Genomic DNA, 23,275 nt, shown 5'->3' on the forward strand with positions numbered 1-23,275 from the left:
CCAATGGCAATTTTTACAGAACTAGAACAAAAAATCTTAAAATGTGTCTGGAGACACAAAGACCCCGAATCGTCAAAGCAGTCTTGAGGGAAAAAAGCGGAGCTGGAGGAATCAGACTCCCTGACTTCAGACTATACTACAAAGCTACAGTAATCAAGACAATATGCTACTGGCACAAAAACAGACATATAGATCAATGGAACAAGATAGAAAGCCCAGAGATAAACCCACGCACATATGGTCAACTAATCTATGACAAAGGAGGCAAGGATATACAATGGAGAAAAGACAGTCTCTTCAATGAGTGGTGCTTGGAAAACTGGACAGCTACATGTAAAAGAATGAAATTAGAACACGCCCTAACACCATACACAAAAATAAACTCAAAATGGATTAGAGACCTAAATGTAAGACCGGACACTATAAAACTCTTAGAGGAAAACATAGGGGGAACACTCTTTGACATAAATCACAACAAGATATTTTTTTGATCCACCTCCTAGGGTAATGGAAATAAAAACAAAAATAAACAAATGGGACCTAATGAAACTTAAAAGCTTTTGCACAGCAAAGGAAACCATAAACAAGACAAAAAGACAACCCTCAGAATGGGAGAAAATATTTGCAAACAAATCAACGGACAAAGGATTAATCTCCAAAATATATAAACAGCTCATGCAGCTCAATATTAAAAAAACAAACAAACCAATCAAAAAATGGGCAGAAGACCTAAATAAACATTTTTCCAAAGAAGACATACAGATGGCCAAGAAGCACATGAAAAGCTGCTCAACATCACTAATTATTAGAGAAATGCAAATCAAAACTACAATGACTACCTCACACCAGTTAAAATGGGCATCATCAGAAAAATCTACAAACAACAAATGCTGGAGAGGGTGTGGAGAAAAGGGAACCCTCTTGCACTGTTAGTGGGAATGTAAATTGATACAGCCACTATGGAGAACAGTATGGAGGTTCCTTAAAAAACTAAAAATAGAATTACCATATGACCCAGCAATCCCACTACTGGGCATACACCTACACCCAGAGAAAACTATAATTCAAAAGGACACATGCACCCCAATGTTCAATGCAGCACTATTTACAATAGCCAGGTCATGGAAACAACCTAAATGCCCATCGACAGACGAATGGATAAAGATGATGTGGTACATATATACAATGGAATATTACTCAGCCATAAAAAAGGAATGAAATTGGGTCATTTGTAGAGACGTGGATGGACCTAATGAGACTGTCATACAGAGTGAAGTAAGTCAGAAAGAGAAAAACAAATATCGTATATTAACACATATATGTGGAACCTAGAAAAATGGTACAGATGAACTGGTTTGCAGGACAGAAACTGAGACACAGATGTAGAGAACAAACATATGGTCACCAAGGGGGGAAAGCGGCTGGGGCGGGGGTGGTGGTGTGATGAATTGGGAGATTAGGATTGACATGTATACACTGATGTGTATAAAATGGATGACTAATAAGAACCTGCTGTATAAAAAGATAAATAAAATAAAATTCAAAATTTCCAAAAAAAAAGAAAAGAGAGATTAAAAAAATTTTTTTTAAATAAATAAAATAAACTCTTGAATGCAACGGTATGTCAAAATCAAAAAAAAAAAAGGAAACACTGAACCAGAGGATAAGAGAAACAACAAATTCTCCTACAGTTACCCAATATTAGTGGTCTCCAAACATTTTTGCTTGGTACTCCCGATACAAATTTTGGGAAACTATGTATCCTCTTAGTTGGCATCTAAGATTTTTCATCATAAATTTAAAATGTTCCAAAGGATCCAATGAATGGCAAATATAATTTTAAAATAAAACTATAACAGTATCCTTTTAAGTATATTCAAGGGAACCTAAATAACATCAGGATTCACTAGCCACTGTACATTTTAAAAGTACTACAAAAGAAAAGGCTCTTTTTGTCGGTAAATTTTTCACTTTTTACAATACTATACTTTTTACTGAAAGTAACGTATAAACAGGAAAGTACACAAATCACAACTGCAAAGCACGATGAATTTTGGTCACCTGTGTGAACACCACTGAGCACAGACCATTCCCAGCACCCCAGAAGCCTCGCCTACTCCCACCCAGACATCCCCCAATTCACTTTTGCTTTTACTTCTTCAATTCCATTTCCCCCAAAGAACAGCTTAGCCTAACAGAACATATTTAATGCTTGTAAGTCTTTTATATTATATTATACCTTCTCTACAATGAAAGTATGTATACAAATTATGTTTAATATTTTTTAATTTCCTGTGATCATAAGGCTGTACTTGTTATACATATATTGACCTATCATTGTAAGAACATAGTACACAATTCATCAAAACACCGTAAATATTATAAATTTTTATTAAAATGTACATTATACTAACATCAATTTCTCCATTTTGATAACTATACTATGGTTATAACTGATTTAACATTAGGAAAACTGGGTAAAGGGCACATAGGAACTCTATATTATTTTTGCAACTTTTCTAAAAGTCTAAAATTATTTAAAATAAAAAATTACATAAAAAGAGTACACAATAATATTGGAAACATTTCAAGTGTTTGCATTCCTCTTGCATGTGAGTTAGAAGTCTTTGGATTGAAAAAGACTTCTAACTTCTGGTGCTATGTATTTTCTTAGAAAATACATAGCACCAGAAGCCACAAAGTATACTGCATTTAGGTAATGGATTATTAATATTCCCAAACATACATGTATAACACATTCAAAGAGAAGTGAAGAAAATATAGGTTAAAATTTATTAATACTGACTGAGTCCAAATTGAGGTGGAATTCCTATACACCTACAGAAATAGTTCAAAAACTATTGAAATAAATAATATACTACTAACAGGAATTAGGAATGCAGCCTCTACTGTGAGCTATTTTAAGACTGTTTAAATACCTATTTAAAATAGTTGCATCTGATTCACTTCAAGCACCCAGTCACACATTTAGAAAACCAAATCCACATCTTCCAGGCAGTAAGGAAGAAAATAAAGTTTAAATTATTTTCTGCCCATGAAGCTCAGACATAAAATAACACTGGAACTTGTTATAAAGATTCAAAATATACATTTATCTAAGATTATGAAGAAACTATTTGACATTAGAGACAGCATAGGCTGGGTATTTATACCCATTGACTGAGTATAAGACAGTAGAATTGAATAATCAAGAAAGAGCCTTCGTTTCTAAAAAATGAGGAGACAAGTATTTGAAGTGACTGAAAACAAAACTTGTTAGCCTGAGTGAGTACCTGGGGCATAAGTCCTGGAAATAAAATATAACTCAACCACTGAGCAAATAAGAAAATTCCTATTAGATTTGCATCTCTTCATTAGACAGATGAGATTAGCTGCCCTCTTCTCCAATAGGTCATGTATCTCTCCATAGTTGAAAATTACGCACTGCTAGAATAATGCAGGGTTTCAGCATCAATTCTATTCCTATTTTCTCTTTTATAGATGTAAACACTGAGAAACCTTGTTCACAAATATAATAGCTAACACTTATATAGTGTTTACTATGTGGAAGGCATGTGATGTTCTAAGCACTTATTAAATCCTCACGATAGTCCTACAAAGTGTGTGTCATTAGTACCTTCTTTTTACCAATGAGGAAGCTGACGCTCAGAAAGCTCACTTGCCCAAGATCAGTCAGCGGAACTGCGATCTGGGCCCAGGTTAGCTGGCTACAGAGCCCGTGCTTCTAGCCACTAGGCAATATTGCCTCTCTAGGCTGACGTTAACCAATGAGACTGGCAGAAGTTTAATATAGCAATATCATTCAATTCTTTGAACTCTTTTCTAATTATATGTCAAAAGTCACAAGATGACCTATCTTTAACTTTTATATTTAATGATCTATCAGCTGACAACTTGATTATGTCCTTCTTCAATTCTGTTAAAAGCAAAGAAATGGAAATCATTATCATGCAAAAAGATTTGTTATGCTATTACCTGAATTAAACACCAATATTTTTGTTCCTTTCTTTGCAACCCTTGAAATTTTTACACCCCAGGACAATGCACCATATTAAGATTCTAGGTGGGCCGTTCTTTTATAAAGGGAAAAAACAGTAACTATGAAAAAGAAGGTGAGAAGGGAGAACCTATCCACATGAGGGGCTCACAAGCAGCTCAATTTTAGGAAAGAGAATCTATGGGATTTGCAATCCAGAAGTAGTGTATTTTAAAACCATCCATCCTACAGACTCCTTGCAAAGTCTTCAGGTATGTCCAGGGATGTGAACACATCAGTTTCATTTGCAGACTGCTGCCCTATATCACAGACTTCTTTTTTTTTTAAAGGATGTTAATTATCTCTGCTGGCTACATGCCTCAATGTCAGGTACCTTTAAATGGAGCAAAGTAGCTACAAGAGCATTACCTGGGAAAGTGATTAACCTTTTGTGCTTCAGAGAGGGTGCGAAGTAAAAAGGGCTTCAGGTGGGATCCTGTCCACATTAGGTTATAGTCAGTGCTGCTTGGGTGAACCTAAGGGCAGATAAAAAGACAAGATAAGAAACACCAGAGGGACTTCCCTGGTGGCGCCGTGGTTAAGAATCTGCCTGCCAATGCAGGGGACACGGGTCTGAGCCCTGGTCCGGGAAGATCCCACATGCCGCGGTGCAACTAAGCCCGTGCTCCACAACTACTGAGCCTGCGCTCTAGAGCTCGTGAGCCACAACTACTGAGCCCGCGTGCCACAACTACTGAAGCCCGTGCACCTAGAGCCCGTGCTCCACAACAAGAGAAGCCACTGCAATGAGAAGACCGCGCACCACAACGAAGAGTAGCCACCACTTGCCGCAACTAGACAAAGCCCGCGCGCAGCAACGAAGACCCAACGCAGCCAAAAATAAATAAATAAATTTATTTAAAAAAAAAAAAAGAAACACCAGAGACAGTCCCTGGAAGAATGATGGAAGTAAAAAGTCATAGAGATTTTTCATCCACAGAGCACTCACAGGGGCGGGCCAGTTAGGATGTGAGCCTAGTAAGACAAACGCTGAGTGTACAGAACAGAGGGATAAGCAAGTTTAAAGAATGAGAGAGTTGGACAAGTACCACATGCAAAAAGTAGAATTAATCCTTTTATAGAAGTCCATGATATCTCTAAATATTCTTGCATATCAAAGTGAGAGATGAGGACCCAACCCCAAAACTCCCTTCTCAGACTGTCCTTATATCCTTGCAGATGCTGGGTATAAAGTGATGATCAGATCTAAAACCTTATAGTAGCAAACCAACTTAGAATTAATTCATTCATTCATTAGAATTCATTTGTCCATTCATTCAACAATTATGTACTCTCTGCCTCTGATGTGACAGGTACCATGTTAAGCCCTGGAAATAAAACAGCAACAAAGACAGTATATAAACTGGTATCAGAACTTCCTCAAAATGTCTACTTCATACCTCAACCTAGGATAAGAAGCGAGCAACCAGACTTTTATCAAATGTCTCAAAATATCCACAGTGGAAGTCCATCCAGCATATTTGCCTTTGCCTTTTGATGTCAAATCCCCATTTTCCCAATTTTCTTTGGGAATAACATACTCCTTGGTTTTAAAGGACCTGGCAATCACCTGCCCCTCCCTTCCCCCAAGGAGTGGACCCTTGACCCAAGCTAGGCCAATCATTCTATCTCCAGAATATGCTTCTTGAGCAGAGAAAGGCACAAGGACAATGAATGCAGTCGATTCATTCCACAGCAGGAAAGGTGGTCTTGAAGACTTCTGTTGCCAGATCCCTGGAGCTATTGCATTCTCTCTTCTTCCAAAGGTCTGCTTTTTCAGCTTTTCCTCTGGTTCTGCTAGCCGTTCTATGTACATCTTTACTATAAATCCCTTTTGGTTTATGTTGGGCAGAGTCTGTTTCTGTTGCTTGTAATCAAAGAGGTTTAATTGGGTATTAGACAATTCCTTATGGGAAACTCTGCCTCTAGCCCATGCCTAAAAACACAGCAAGGAAAAAAAAATTTTTTTCCCTAAAAAAAACCCCCACAAAATCTTGTGGAAATGTTTTCCATGTATTTCAAGGAAAAATTGGTAAAGTGACTCAGAAAGTCAATGCAAGTTCTACATCATCACTAAGGAGTGGTCCCGTGTACTTTCTAGAGCTGGCCCTGTTAGCTGACAGTCAGTTAGGTGGCTAGGATTTTCAGCTTTTGAGCAGATAAGGTAAGGTAGTAAAAATGAGCTTACTTCATGAAATCCATGGGCTGTCAGGATGCTGCGAACCAGGCGACTGTCTGTTCGTACAATCTTGTAAGACAAGTGATAACGTTCTAAAGAAAAACGTAGAATCAAGTTCAGTAACCAGAAAGTTAACTATAGAGAAAGAAATAAAAGAAATAAACTGTAAGATGGTGGCTGGCTTAATTACACTCAATAACACTATACTGCTATCCTTAGGCTACTATAAGTAGGTTGAGGATTATTTTGTACCAAGGGTCCTAAACCTGAGATTCATTGGCTGTCACTAAACATGGATGGGGGCGGGCAGGGGAGGAATGACATCCTTGTTTTCACCAAATTCTAGTTCCAATTTAACATTACCTTCAATTAGGAATGTAGGCAACAAAGGAGAATAGTATTAGCAATGCCTGTGACCCTGCCACCAACAGATGTCAGGTATTCTAACACTCTTTTACAGTTGTTACAGTTATCTCAAAAAATCACTTATTCTCAGGAGTTCTCTGGTGGCCTAGTGGTTAGGACTCCAGGCTTTCATTGCCGTGGCACAGGTTCAATTCTTGGTCGGGAACTGAGATACTGAAAGCTGCGCAGCACGGCCAAAAAAAATCACTTACTCCCACAGTATTTAAAAATTATGGCAGTGAACAGACCTACCACTAGATCATGTTATTTAATGTACTAATAAAAGGCATACATATCACAAATTTGGTTTTTAAAAATATTTTGAGAACTACACTTCAATACAATTTATTTTCTTTGTAGTCTTATGTATTTTTAAAATACACTTAAAAAACATTATTCTGAGAAGAGACCCATAAGCTTCCCCATACTGCCAACGCCACCCACTGCACCAAAAAGGCTAAGAACGCCGTTCTAAATAGCCCTCATGTGCAACAATGTTGGTTACCAGCATATCTTAGACCAGAGGTTATAAACTGCTGACACGAGGGCCAAAACCAATCTGCAGACATGGTTTGTTCATTCCTCCTTGTGCTTTAAAAATAAAATTGAGTTAATTGTTAACCTTTTGAAATTGGAGGAATTCATATAAAAATTTAGATTTCTGGACTTCTCTTGAAAACCCTGGCAACCCTGGGCTCTCTCTCTGGCAAGGCAAGAGTCAACCAGAGAAGTGCAAGTGCTCCCTGCAGGACAGGCCTGCGCTGTCCAGTTCAGCACCGTCCCCACCTGACCTGCTTCACTCATTCTTATCTCCTACCAGGCCCCTGAGAGCATTCTGTGCTTGTGACCCCTGTCTAAGAGGAATGTCTGTAATCATGTGAGGTTTCTACATATCCCCAAAGACTAAAGTTTTCTCTGGCACATTACATTCAATCTCTTTCTACGCATCACTATAAACTGTTAGCTAAGAATTCTACAGAACGATTTTTTTAAAGGACTGCATACTGAACCATTTCTGAGTGAGTATAATACAGAAACTTATGGACAGGCTCCGGAACAAAATTCAGCCTCTACAGTCAAAGATAAGCATTTCGTTTTATAACTTTACGTGAAAATATTCGTAAATCCCTGCTGCTACTTGCCCAGCCCTGGCAGGAACGCCATGCCAAGCAGACACAGGAGGACTGGAATGATAAGGCCAGACACTCCATACTTCTCATTCTTGCGGCAAACTTTGAAGCCCAGTTACAAGGTTTTCCCAATGGTCAATCACTATTATGTTGTCTTTGCAATATTTTTATAAGAAAAACAGTGCAGAGTTTAATGTAAGAAGCAGCACAGTGCACTGCTCAAGAGTTCGTGTTCTAAGGTTTCCTAAAGCTTACCTCTAAAAAAACAATCAAAAGAAAGAGAAATTAGCTGAACCCTGTTTCATTCTAGCAATAAGCAATATTCAACCATGGATAAATGAACCAATTAATTTTGTAAACGCTCAATTCATATTATGAAGAAATTGATTTTTTTTTACTTTTACGTTTATTACTTATGAAAATTTTAATTTATTCTTATTCTTTTGCTCAACTGTATATTCATTAAGATTGTAAGATAGCTCAATCCAGGACACATTCCATCTTTGGAGATATATGAACATAATACACTTAAAAAGAGATAAAAAAAGGAGTTTGTGTTCTGATTGCAAGTTGAGGAAGGAAAGTACAGAACAGGTGTGGAATATCTTGCTATGCCAAAAAAGAGGACAGTCACAAGGACTGAGAACCTGTCGCAAGGATCCTGGAGGGGCTCCCCAAGGCCAAATTTGAGGCAATCTGAATATAAAAATGAATACTGACAGGAAAAGATTTTAACTCACTTATAAGAAAGAAAACAACCCATGAATCCACACTGATAAGAAAGTGAGAAGGTATACTACTGGTTTTCTAGGTCAGAAGTCCAATACAAGTGTATCAAGGCATTGGCAGGACTGCGTTCCTTTCTATAGGCTCTGGGTAGGGTCCACTTCCTTTCCTTTTCCAGCTTCTACAGGCTGCCCCTATTCTTCTTCTATCTTCAAAGCCAGCAATGACAGGTCTAGTCCTTCTCACACTGCATCAGTCTGACTCTTCTTCTGTCTCCTTCTATTTTAAAGGACTCCTATAATTACATTGGGCCCACTTGAAGAATCTCCTTATCTTAAGGGTTAGCTGATTAGCAACCTTAATTCCATCTATGACCTCAATTCCGCTTTGCTAAGTCAGGTAACATTTTCACAGGTTCTGGGGACTAGGAGGTAGACATCTTTGGGAGACTATTACTTTCGCATAGAAGGGAAAGCTCTTCTTTACAGAAAAGCCAGCTAATAAATGTAGAAGGAAAAACTGAAATAGAAAATCACCATTTTACAAAAACTGCAATAGTAAGTGATTCAGACAAGAATCAGTGAATACCAACAGTGAGAGACTACTGGAGAATAGGATATTCATACATCTCAAAATATCACCCCAGAGAATGCTTATAACAAAGGAGAAGGGCACCTTTACAATGAAGCAATCTGGTAAACACTATCTTTTTTTTTTTTTTTTTTTTTTTTTTTTTTTTTTTTTTTGGTAAACACTATCTTAACCAAATGATCAAACTTGTCATCACCAGTAATGCAATATAATGACATCATATGCTTTTTAATGTGATACACTGAGGACATGACTTCATTAAATGATATTCCTACAAATTTTTTTCAACTTTTTTATCCTTTTTAACCTTTTTCAACCTTTTTTAACCCTTTTAGTCTAAACATGTGGAATCAATCTGACAAGCCCAAACTTAAGGACATCTGCAAAGCAACTAGTCTGGAATCTTTAAAAATGCCAATGTTATGAAAGACCAAAAAAAAAAAAAAAAAAATCCAGTAAATGGTTGTAGATATAAAGGAGACTAAAGAAATATGACAACTAAATGCAATCTCTGATTGGATCCTGGATTTGAAAGAAAAAAAAAAAGATAAAGGACAAAATTGGAACAATTGAGGAAATCTGGGCAGGGATTGTATATTAGATAAGAGTGTTTTAGCAATGACAGATTTCCTGAGTGTCATCAGTGTACTGTGGTTATAGAGAGGATGCCCTTGTTCTTAGGATAAACGTGTTGAATAAGGTATTTAGGTCTGAAGTATGTGAACTAATTTTCAAATGGTCCAGAGAGAGAAAGAAGGGTGAAGCAAACATGGCAAAATGTTAATAACTGGTGAAAGCAAGGAAATAGTATACATGAATTCATTGTACTATACTTATAACTTGCCAGACGGTTTTTTTATTTCTTTAAATAAAATGTTCAGAAAACCAGGTCTTTTTCATTATGATAACTGATCACTGACAGCTCCATTTTTGCACATAAAAAGCCAAAGTCTCATCAACTGCTGGGGACCAGGACTGCACCCGATTCTCTGACTGTTCTGCAGTGCTTGCCCCAGGCCACGGAGAAGATGATTGGTCAGGTGTGTGGAAAAGTAGAGAATGATTACGTGGGGACTGGGGGAGAAGGGGAATAATAAAAGAAAGAGTATGTCTCTGGAGTCAAACTGCCGGGGTTCAAATCCTGGCTCTACTACTTCCTGCCTGCTGTCTTAAATAAGTTATTTAATTTCACTATGCTCAATTTCCTCACTTATAAAATGGGGTTGATAACAAAGGTACTTATCTCACAGGGTAGTTAAAAGCACTAAATCAGTTAATACACGTAGAGCTTTTAGAATAGGGAAGCTTGCTGATATGGGAATTCCCTGGCTGTCCGGTGGTTAGGACTCAGCGCTTTCACTGCTGTGGCCTGTGTTCAATCCCTGGTTGGGAAACTAAGATCCGCAAGCTGCATGGTACAGCCCCCCGAAAAAAGAAAGCTTGCTGATACATAGAAAAAAATTTTCATATAGTAAAAAAGTAAACACATAGTAAAATAGCTACTAATACATATATAAATACATAGTATAATACACAGTAAATTATACATTTTATATAGCAAGTTAAAAAATAAGAATGCTATTAATACTCTTTCTCCTACTTCTCCTAATATAGAAGTAAAATGCAGTCATCACTGTGCTCAGTGGCAGACCTGATTCTCATGGTATGTAAGCAGTGACCACCTACTTCTTTTTTTTTTTTTTAATAAATTTATTGATTTATTTATTTTTGGCTGTGATGGGTCTTCCTTGCTGCGCGCAGGCTTTCTCTAGTTGAGGCGAGCGGGGGCTACTCTTTGTTGCGGTGCACGGGCTTCTCATTGCGGTGGCTTCTCTTGTTGAGGAGCACGGGCTCTAGGCGTGCGGGCTTCAGTAGCTGTGGCATGCAGGCTCAGTAGTTGTGGCTCGCAGACTCAGTAATTGTGGGTTGGGGGCTCTAGAGTGCAGGCTCAGTAGCTGTGGTGCACGGGCTTAGTTGCTCCGCGGCACGTGGGATCTTCCCGGACCAGGGCTCGAACCTGTGTCCCCTGCATTGGCAGCGGCTTCTTAACCACTGTGCCCCCAGGGAAGTCCCTGGCCACTTACTTCTAATCCAAACCAACTAACTATAACCCAACTCAGATACACTGAACATGTTCTAAAAGGGAAGTGAGAGAGAGGCAGGGTGGAATGATGGAAAGCAACTGTGACTGCTATAGGGATTTTACCCCACATTCATGCTCTGTGTCCAATGGCCCTACAACCAGTAATGCTGCTTACCAGCACATATTAGACCAGAGATTATAAAATGGTAACCCAGGAGCCAAATCCAGCCTACAGACACAGTTTGTCCATCCCTCGTGGTGTTTTCAGTATAAAGTTGAATTACTTGCTAAACTTTTAAGATTGGAAGAAGTCACATAAAAATCTAGATTTCTAGGTTTCTCCTGAAATAGCTGGTAAGCCTGGGCTCCCTCTCCCTAGCGAGGGTCAAATGGAGAACTGCAACTACAAACTGAACCTGTTCAACTGTTCATGACAGAACCACCTTCACCATGTTTTCTTCCATAAAAAAACAAGAGGCAGGGCACGGTCCTGCTAGCAAACTGCAAAACACCCAACATCTAAGCCTCTGAACACACACGCATCTCATCAATTCCACTATGAGACTGTAGAATTTCCTCTTCAACAACTCACATGCATCGCAGGAGACAATCTGAAGAACTAGGACCCCTGGCAAGTTCCAGGACTGACTGTAGCAGAGTAAAGACAATCAAGGAACCAATAATCTGTCAGCACAGAAGCACCTAGGAAGTGGTGAAGTGCCCTAAGGGGTTTGGTCCAAACTAGCATGGGAAACTAGAATGAAGATAACACTGACATTCTTTTGACTTTAGAATACAAGAATAACCCCTTCGATGGCAACACAGTGTATCTTTGCCTTACTGTCAGAAAACTGGGTCCTTACGTGCACAGTTGAATATGGCTGTCACTAGCCACATGTAACTTGAGCACTTGAAATGTAACTACTGTGACAAAGGAATTGGATTTTTCATTTTATTTAACTTTAACAAATTCTAATTTCAATTTTAAAACTGATACTCAATTCAGTTATTGGAAAACTTGTCTGGAACAACTTGAACATAGGAATTGACTACAATTTCAACTATAACATTTATGAAATCTAAATACAGACCAAATGCTTCCAATGAAAATTTTGCACCATATGGAGATGTACTAAAAGTGTACAATACACACTGGATGTAAAATATCATAACGATTTTTTTATGCTGAGTAAAAGTGGAAATGATAATTTGGATTAAATAAAATATATTATTAAAATTAATTTCACCTATTTCTGCTTACTTTTTTTGATAAGGCTACTGAAAAATTACATATACAGCTTACATCATATTTCTGTTGGACAGTGCTAGTCTATACAAATCCAAATTTATGAAACAGACACATTCAGAGGCAAAATACAGAATACTTCATTCTAGGAAAAGATTAAATTGAAAATATCTGTTGCCCCTAAAATGCAATCCCAGGACTTCCCTGGTGGCACACTGGTTAAGACTCTGTGCTCCCAATGCAGGGGCCCCGGGTTCAATCCCTGGTCAGGAAACCAGATCCCACATGCTGCAACTAAGAGTTCGCATGCCACAACTAAGGAGCCCACGCGCCACAACTAAGGAGCCGGCAAGCCGCAACTAAGGAGCCTGCCTGCTGCAACTAAGACCCAGCACAACCAAATAAATAAATACATACATACTTTAAAATAAATAAATAAAATAAAATAAAATGCAATCCCATTTACATGTTCAAAGTATTCACAATTTTGAAAAAAACATGGATATGGTGAGAAAAAAAACATACTCCTGGAATATTTCACAAATAAAGCATATGAAATCTTATTGTATCCAAAATATTAACAGTGAATTCAATGAAACATTTAATAGATAACAGAAAAAACAAGGTTGGAATCTAACACTCTAAGATCAACAGAAGATAACTAATGCCCCAGATACACTTCTCAAGGGGATTTAACTCAGTATTATGATCTGAGCAGATCTATGTCAGCTATTTAAGAGAGAGAGAGAAAAAAAAAAAATAGACCAAGAGTGTTTAACAATTCTGAAATCTGAGGTAGCAACTAACAAAACTCATTCAAATTGTTCTTTTCATAAAGGAAGGTGAAGAAAATTATTAAACCTCAAGGAATTGGGAATATACAGAAAATTCAAAAACAGAGTTTGAGAACAAAGTTTAGTGGCTTCTTCCTTAAACACAGGAAGATGTACAGGAAAATAATCCAAAGACTTATAGGTTCTAGAAAATAGTGATTGCTTGAATAATGGCATGATTACATTGATGGATGCTAATTTCCAATAAATGTTATTAGGTATTCTAAAAAGGAAGGGTCTATCGTCACAGAATACATGGATTCATTTATGTGACAAACAAACCAAAAGAAGTATGCTGGGGGGTCGGATTATTTACTTCTGTTGTTTTTACGCACCTTTGATGTTTTGACTCTAATCATATTTAGTGGGAGATTCTCAGCAAATGTTAGTAAATCTTCAGAGACTCCAGCGTCAGAGAACATGAATGAACCATGTCCCTTTAAGTGGTAACCTAGCAACTTGCTGAGGGGATTAGAACACCACCGACCCTTGGGGAAGAAGCAGAATTCAAATCCCAGAAGCAGGCGCTCACCGTCCTTTGAACTCTGGCTTATTATGGGGCAAGGACAGACCTTAAAGTCATCTCAAAGTAGAGCAGATCCTGTTCAACAAATAGAGTAAGCAGCACAAGTTTTGAATGCCTACTGTGTGCTGAACATTAGTGATCTCATTCTTACAATGCCTGCAAGGTAGCTATTATCTCCATTTTACTAATAATGAAATGGATTAAGAGAGTTTAAGTGATTGCACAAGACTCACAGCTAGTAAATGCCAAAGCTGGGATCTGAAATATTGACTGAGAACCCATGTATAGACTCTTTCCACCATATCGCACAAAAGTTTGGATCCACAGTATGTAACCTTTGAAGACAGCTACAGATTAACACCAGGGTTCAGAGCACTGCTTAAAGTCAAAGAGGAGTGGACATAAATGAAATTAAGAATACAAAAACAATACAGAAAGTAAGCAAAATAATAAGTTTGCTCTTTAAAATGATTCTCAAAATTGACAAACTTTTAGTTAGACTGACTAAAAACAAAGAGAAAAGATTCAAATTACTAAAATCAGAAATGAAGGTGGGGACATTACTACTGTATTACAGAAATAAAAAGGAGGGCTTCCCTGGTGGCACAGTGGTTGAGAGTCTGCCTGCCAATGCAGGGGACACGGGTTCAAGCCCTGGTCTGGGAGGATCCCACATGCCGCGGAGCAACTGGGCCCGTGAGCCACAATTGATGAGCCTGCGCATCTGGAGCCTGTGCTCCGCAACAAGAAAGGCCGCGATGGTGGGAGGCCCGCGCACCGCGATGAGGAGTGGCCCCCGCTCGCCGCAACTGGAGAAAGCCCTCGCACAGAAACGAAGACCCAACACAGCCATAAATAAATAAATTAATTAATTAATTAATTAAAAAAAAAAAAAGAAATAAAAAGGATTATAAAAGAATACTATGAACAACTGTATGCCAACAAAATTAGATAAACTAAATAAAATGGAAAAAAACCTAGAGAAACACACAAACTACCAAAACAGACTCAATAAGAAATAGAAAATAGAATAGACAAGTAGAGGTTGAACCAGTAATCAAAAACCTTCCAACAAAGAAAAGCTAAGGACTAGATGCTTCACTGGTGAATTCTAACAAACATTTAAAGAATTGACACCAATCCTTCTCAAACTCTTCCAAAGAGGAGGAAGGAACTCATTCTATGAGGGCAGCATTACCCTGATACCAAAGCCAGACAAAGACATCAAAAGAAAAGAAAATTACAGAACAATATCCCTTATGAATATAGATGCAAACATCCTAAACAAAATACTAGCAAACCAAATCCAGCAGCATATTAAAAGGACTATATACCATGCTCAAGTGAGATTTATCTCAGGAATGCAAGGGTGGTTCAATATACAAAAGTCAATCGATGTAATATACCACATTAATAAAATGAAGGAAAAAAAACATAGAATCATCTCGATTGATGCAGAAAAAGCATTTGACAAAATGCAACACCGCTGTATGATAAAAACACTCAACAAAGGAATAGAAGGGAACTTCCTCAACATGATAAAGGGCATTTATGAAAACCCATAGCTAACATCATACCGAATGGTGAAAGATAGAAAGCTTTCCCCCTAAGATCAGGAAGAAGACAAAGATGCCCATTTTCACTTCTATTCAACACTGTACTGGAAGTTCTAGCCAGAGCAATTAGGAAAAAGAAGAAGAAAAAGAAAGAGAGGGAGGGAGGGAGGTATTCAGGTTAGAGAGGAAGAAGTAAAATCTCTATTTACTGATGACATGATCTTGTATAGAGATAATCCTAAAGAACACACACACACACACACACACACACACACACATACACTCTCACTATTACAGCTAATAAATGAGTTCAGCAAGGTTTCAGGATATAGGATCAGGATACAAAAAATCAACAGTAAGGCTTCCCTGGTGGCGCAGTGGTTGAGCATCTGCCTGCCAGTGCAGGGGACACAGGTTTGAGCCCTGGTCCGGGAAGATCCCTCATGCTGCAGAGCAGCTAAGCCCATGAGCCACAACTACTGATCCTGTGCTCTAGAGCCCACAAGCCACAACTACTGAGCCCACGTGCCACAACTACTGAAGCCCGTGTGCCTAGAGCCCACGCTCCACAACAAGAGAAGCCACCACAATGAGAAGCCTGCGAACCACAACAAAGAGTAGCCCCCACTCGCCACAACCAGAGAAAAGCCCTCGCGCAGCAACGAAGACCCAACACAGCCAGAAACAATAAATAAATAAAATAAAATAATAAAATAAATTTATTTTAAAAAATCAAAAGTATTTCTATACACTGACAATGAACAATCCAAAAATGAAATTGAGAAAGCAATTCCATTTATAATAGCATCAAAAAGAATAAAATATTGAAGAATAAAATTAACCAAGGAGCTACAAGACTTGCACACAGCAAACTATAAAACATTGCTACAGGAACTAAAGAAGACCTAAATAAATGGAAAGACATCCCATGTTCATGGACTGGAAGACTTAACACTAAGATGGCAATACTTCCAAAAGCAATTTACAGATTCAATGTACTCCCTACCAAAATCACAACAGCCATTTTTGCAGAAATGAAAAAGCTGATCCCAAAATTCATATGGAATTGCAAAGGACCCTGAAGAGCAAAAAAATGTTGAAAATGAAGAACAAAGTTAGAGGACTCACACTTCCCAATTTCAAAACTTAGTACAAAGATACAGTAATAAAAATAATATGGCACTGGTATAAGGATAAATAGACTGACAGAATATTAAGAGTCCAGAAATAAACCCATACATCTAATGGTCTACTGATTTTCAACAATAGTGCCAAGATCATTCAGTAAGGAAAGAATAGTCTCTTCAACTAATCATGCTGGGGCAACTGGATATCCACATGTAAAAGAATGAAGGTGGACCCTTATCTCACACTATATAAAAAAATTAACTCAAAATGGAACAAAGACCATTTAGCTCTAAATTTAAGAGCTTAAACTATAAAACTCTTAGAAGAAAGCATAGGGATCATGACTTTGGGTTAGGCAATGGTTTCTTAGATATGACACCAAAAGCATAAGCAATAAGAGAAAAAGTAGATAAATGGAACGTCATCAAAATGAAAAACTTTTCCCCATGAAAGAACACTATCAAGAGCATGAAAAGACAAACCACAAAGGAAAAAATATTTGGAAATCACATTTCTGATAAGGGTCTAGTATCCAGAATATATAAAGAACCCTTACAACTCAACAACAAAAAGATAAGCAACCCGATTAAAAAATAGGCAAAAACCTTGACAGACATTTCTCCAAAGGAGATTATATAAATGGCCAAAAGGAACATGAAAAGCTGCTCAATGTCATTAATCATTAGGGAAATGCAAATCATAACCACAATAAGATACCACTTCACACCCATTAGTATAGCTATATTCTAAAAAACAGAAAACAACGAATGTTACTGAGGATATGGAGAAATTGCAACTCTCATATATTGTTGGTGGGAACATAAAATTGTGCAGTCACTGTGGAAAATCCTTTGGCAGTTCCTTAATAAGTTAAACATAGAATTACCATACAACTTAGCAATTCCATTCCTAGGTATATACCCAAAAGAACTAAAAACAGGTGTCCAAACAAAAACTTGTGCATGAATGTTCATAGCAGCACTATTTACAAGAGCCAGAAGCTGGAAACACTTATCCATCAACTGATGAATGGATAAACAAAATGTGGTATATCCATACAATGGGATGTTATTCAGCCGCAAAAAGGAATGAAGTACTGACATATGCTAAAACATGGATGAACCTTGAAAACATTATGCTAAGTGTAAGAAGCCAGACACAAAAGGCTGTGTATTGTATGAGTCCATTTATATGAAATATCCAGATTAGGTAAAGCCATAGAGACAGAAAGATTAGTGGTTGCCAGGAGCTGGGATAAGGGGGTTGGGGAGTGACTGCTTAATGGGTACAGGGTTTACTTTTAGATGAAAATGTTCTGGAACTAGATAGTGGTGATGGGTGCACAGTACTGTGAATGTACTAAATGCCACTGAGTTGTATACTTTAAAATGGTAAAAACGGTAAATTTTGTTACGTGTATTTTACCATAATTATAAAAACAGTATCATTAAACTTATTGTGATAATCATTTCATGATGTATGTAAGTAAAATCACTATGCTGTACACCTTAAACTTGCACAGTGGTGTATGTCAATGATCTCTCTATAAAACTGGAAGAAAAAAACAAAAAAATAAACACATGTACATGTAATTCTAAAAAAAAAAAAGAGGAAAAACAATTTAATATGCAGAAAACAATTTAAGAAATCACAAATAATCCTTTCAAGTATAAAAAAATCAATAGAATATTCTCATGAGCAAGGCCCTTTCCCTAACTAAATATGGTTATCACTTTTCTGTAAGATGAGGTTGTCAGGGCCATGCCCAGCCCTGCCCTCAGTGGGGAAGGTCACACCTACCTCCAATCACTCGAATACCGTTGTCCTTTGTCAGAACAGCCTCAGCATGGAACACCAGAACTGGAATTCTCCTGCAGCCTCCGGTCCACACGATGCATGGATGATCTCTACAACCGTAACAAAAGGCTTTATGAATCTACAGCTCAAAAACTGAATTAACAACTGAAGCACATCACTGTGGTTTGCTGCTGAGCAACTTTCCCCTTCTTCTGGAACAAGCATCCCAAATGTCCTATGCGAAACCATTCATCGCCCATTCTTAGTCAGATGGTCTGTTTAAGATTAACTCCTTTCCTGTTGCAGGGATGGGCCTTGACTGGCTTCGGCCAATCAGGGTTTTCCATCCCCCAGTTATAGTTACTGGTTCAGGGATGAGGACATAAACCAGCTGGAGCCAGTGTGTCAGGAGATATGTCGTGTGACCCTCTAAGAAAGCGACGCTTTCTCTTCTGTAGCAGCTGCAGGAGAGGTGGCCTCCTCCCCTTCACGGTGTAAGAGAATGAGGTCTGGAAGTGCAAGTGTCATTTTGTGACCTTGGAAGGAGAGCGTGGAGCTGTTGGTAAAGGAGAAAGTCTGCGGGAGCCTGACTGAAAGAACAAGAGAAATGAGATCCTGAGTGGCAAACGTGCAGTTGCAGAATCAAGCCTTTCCTAAATATGAGTTCATAAATTCCCTTTATTATTTAGGACAATTTATGTCTTAGTCCCTGGCACAAATAAGAATCCTAATTAAAACAGTCACAATAATTGACAGACCACTTTTACACCCTATAGTCCCTTTTTAAGCCAATTTGATGATCCATCCTAAGATTCTGAGCTAGGAACCCTAAATTAATACAAGTACCCCAATTAAAACCACATATTTTAAAGGAAGCCTATACCAAACAGAACAATGTTTTCCTCCAGAAAAGGACCTCTGATTTTATTCTCTTCCTATCTTCCAGAAATCTCTGTTTAATCAATCTCAGACAGATGTGTATTTATTCACAGATTAGAAAACTCTCCGACTGTCTTAGTGCATGAAGGTAGGAAAGGAAAGAAATGACCTGAGTCCCTACTATGTGTCAGGAATTACACTAAGAGCTTTCACATGTTATCTCACTTAATCCTCTTGCCTGCACTATGAACTGAAGAAAAGGTGTTCAGAGAGGTTGAGCAATTTGCTTAAGGTCATACAGCTGGTTAAGTAAGAGAACAGGTATTTGAACCCAAGTGTCTGTGCTCTTTCCACCCTTCCATCTCCCTAATCACACATTTCAGTGATTTTTTGTATAAACACCTTAAACTCAACCCTTTGGGAACTGAAATTAATCAGTTCCTTATATGGAATAAGACCCATTTAGCCAAGATTCAGGCCGCTCTCAAACACTCACATGACCACACCCCTTAACGAAGGCCAGACCACAAACCTCAGGGCCAAGTTAGACCCTCCCAATACAGGTTTAAACAGATCCACGCTTTAAATGCACAGGCTGCCAGGCTACCAGTCTTAGAGGTGAGGCAGCCTTTAGACTTGGGATGAGCTGCCAAGAGCTTTACTGAGGAAAGCAGAGAACACCATACCTAGTTCATTTCCTGGTTTCTAGAAATGGAATGTGGATGCTTATTTTTCTTGCAATTTGACTTGGGTGACAGTGCCCATTTGTGAGAAATTGGTGTTTATAGGGTGCAAGAAAGATTTTTTTTGTGTGGTTTGCTTGCTTTTTAATCTTAAACACCTGTAAAAGGTGGGTATAGGGCCAGATGATTCCTATGCTCTCTTCCAACTTTAATTTTTTTCACTATATTTCTAAGTCAGAGGACAGAGGAAAAATTAGGCAGCCTAAACTATCAAGTCTTAGACAGAAACTTTGGAAACTATCGAAAGTTCCTTGTCAATCCATCTCTAGCTGCAAACTGGCACCACTGTGCCTTAGCACTTACAAACAATGGATTACGGATAAAAGGTAAAAATGCCTGATGAGAGTCAGAAACACAATAAACATACACAGCTGACAAGAGACACGGCCTTAACCATACTATCTATAGAAAGCCAAATCCCTGACACAGAATCTTTTCACTTACAACCTCTGAAAAGAGAAAAGAGGTAGTAGACAAATCATTAGTTCAGTAAGGTCGACCCAAACACGCTTAAGGCAGACGTTGCATTGTCATTAAAAGCATGCTCCCACCAGGTGGTGCTAAAGGGAAAAGATTCAAAATGATTAGGAAGCTGAAAATTGGGACTTTAAATTTTCATTTACACCAGAAACTGGTATATATTAAGAAATTATGCTTTTACAGACATGAAAGAACAAAAAACTTGGATGACTAATAACCAAAGTAGACCAGTTTTATGGTTTACTTTACTGAAAGCCTAAGAACGTTTTGGTTTTCTTTTTTTTTTTTTTTTTAATATAATCATATACTTGTGTGTATGTGTGCGGGTATAGAGCCCTACCCTTCTTTTTTTTTTTTTTTTAAGATTTATTGATTGATTGATTGATTGCTATGTTGGGTCTTCGTTTCTGTGCTAGGGCTTTCTGTAGTTGCGGCAAGTGGGGGCCACTCTTCATTGCGGTGCGCGGGCCTCTCACTATTGTGGCCTCTCCTGTTGCGGAGCACAGGCTCCAGACGCACAGGCTCAGTAGTTGTGGCTCATGGGCCTAGTTGCTCCGCGGCAGGTGGGATCTTCCCAGACCAGGGCGCGAACCCGTGTCCCCTGCATTAGCAGGCAGATTCTCAACCATTGTGCCACCAGGGAAGCCCCCGTTTTGGTTTTTAAGAAGCAATTTCCTGAGTAATAGATATTATTCACTCCTGGGATCCAGCCTACATAACTCAAAGCCTCGGTGCCTCATTCATACCAATGTCCCTGCTGGAAATGCCTTCCCCACTTCTCTCTGTTCATTTAATCCCACTCTCTAAAGCCCAGCTCACCTCACCACCTCCTTGGAGCCTTCCTTAGCTCCTCCAGCCCACAGTGATGTATTCTTTCTCTGAACTGTAGCACTCACTACATAATCATTTGTTGATGATCTTTGTAACTGATCTAAAGCCAGCTTTTACAATCAGAATTAAATATTTTTTTTAGTGACTAAAGAAACCTTACATCAAATTAACGTTTCCACATCTCTATATAAATTTATATTTGGGAACCCCAAACAAAATACAGAAAAAGAGCCCCTTTACATTTACTATTTGAAATAATGCCATGCAAAACAAGGATGCCTGGACTGTTTCTAGCTCTAATGTCCAGGACTGCAAGGCATCAATACTTTAATACAGCCTAGAGTTCTGAGCAGATCTAGCAGATGTCCATGGATATATATCTTTGGATCAAGTCAACATCCTTAGATGATTTAAGACCTTCTAACTTCCAAAACTTTAAAAATGTAAGCATGTTGTTCCAGGTGTGAACAAGATTGACTTAAGATTCCTAATGTATAAAACAAGTATCTGATAGACATGAGCTGATGGAACATTAACAACGAAAACTCAACAGTAGGAGTTTAAAAGGAAGAGGAGCATAAGGTCTGTGAATTTGGATGGGGAGGGCGGGGGGAAGGTGGAATGACACCTGTATTTTCACTAACTTCTACTAGAAATTTAATGTTTCTCAATTACGAATACAGGCACCAAACACAGTAGTAATAGTATTACCTGTGTTTTTTACTCTATCTGAAATTACAGATTTTTTTTATACCAAATTACAGTTGTTGCAGACATCTCAAAATATCACTGACATTTATCACTGCTTATAAGTTATTAAAATTGCCACTAGATCACCTGTGATTACAGTCTTCTCATCTGGTGTGATGAGGATGGACAACAATTTGGCAACTCTCCACTCTCAAGCAATCATTCAGCTACCAAATGGTGACATTTCACAGTGGTGATCCAGACATCTATGATGTTTCTTGGTATTCCCCACTTTTAAGTGTTAATCAAAGACCACCCAAGTATGATGGTCTCATGCAAACTAAGCAAAAACAGTCTTCATGTTGCTGTCTTTAGAAAATAAAATCTAACTTTCTCATGTTTTAAATGAATGATCTTGTTATTTAATGTATTAATAAAGACGTACATATTACTATACCACAAGTTTGGTTTTTTAAAAAATTCTGATAACTGCACTTCAATGCAATTGGTATTCTTTGTAATGAAATGTATTTTAAGCACTTAAAAGACCTAAGGTGATCTAAAGCATGAAGCCTCCATTTATTTACTCATTAAGTTAGTCACTCAGTCAGCAAGCATTTATTGGGTGCTTACTAAAATATTAGGTTGAACCACCTAAAATTCTCAATATTTGACTGTTTTTGACCTACCAAAATAGCAATTTCATACAGTTCAACCTAATACTTGTTGGGCCCAACCTATAAGCCCACTAATAAAAGAGACAGTCATGAAGTAAAAGATCTTGAATCAGAAAGACTGATGTTTGAAGCAGAAGTTAAAATTTTTGTGAAGTGGGTAAGAGGCAGCACACAGAAAACAAAAAGTCACAAGAAGGCAAAGTGACCAGAGAGAATTATCCATTTAATTATCCTGAATGAGAATGACCCAAATATAATATCAAATCTCTATTATTTTCTATGACCTAATAGTGATGAGAAGCCTTTCCCCAAAGCTTTACTAATGCTTCAATAATTTTTTTTTCAAATTACATTAAATAATGTAATCTTCTACTTTATAATAAGAAATACACTTTAAATTCAATATAAAATCCAATAAAAATAATGCCTTAACATTTGTATGGCACTTTATCATTTAAAAGTAATTTCATACACATTATCCTATTTGATCCTAACTATATCCCAAAAAACAGCGTGGGAGGGGCTTCCCTGGTGGCGCAGTGGTTAAGAATCCGCCTGCCAATGCGGGGGACATGGGCTCAATCCCTGGTCCAGGAAGATCCCACATGCCGCGGAGCAACTAAGCCTGTGCGCCACAACTACTGAGGTTGTGCTCTAGAGCCCGCGAGCCACAACTACTGAGCCTGTGTGCTGCAAATACTGAAGCCTGTGCGCCTAG

The 23,275-nt window shown here is 38.1% G+C and overlaps 1 protein-coding gene across 18 annotated transcripts in view; it reads right to left on the reverse strand.

Annotated features, from left to right (window-relative positions):
* The window catches only part of TTLL5 (tubulin tyrosine ligase like 5), a 302,833-nt gene that overhangs the window by 276,023 nt on the left and 3,535 nt on the right, over positions 1-23,275 (reverse strand). For 17 of the 18 annotated variants that reach the window (XM_082451545.1, XM_082451547.1, XM_082451552.1 and 14 more), the window contains exons 3-5: positions 18,261-18,367; positions 6,246-6,328; positions 4,427-4,533 (exon numbers count right to left, since the gene is read on the reverse strand). In XM_082451545.1, coding sequence (XP_082307671.1) covers positions 4,427-4,533; positions 6,246-6,328; positions 18,261-18,367 — 297 coding nt within the window. Of the gene's footprint in view, positions 1-4,426; positions 4,534-6,245; positions 6,329-18,260; positions 18,368-23,275 lie in introns of those variants that run through there. The other variant, XM_082451549.1, reaches the window with a different exon arrangement.

The sequence above is a fragment of the Balaenoptera physalus genome, assembly GCF_965194825.1.
Source record: "Balaenoptera physalus genome assembly, chromosome: 2".
In the NCBI taxonomy this organism is placed as follows: domain Eukaryota; kingdom Metazoa; phylum Chordata; class Mammalia; order Artiodactyla; family Balaenopteridae; genus Balaenoptera; species Balaenoptera physalus.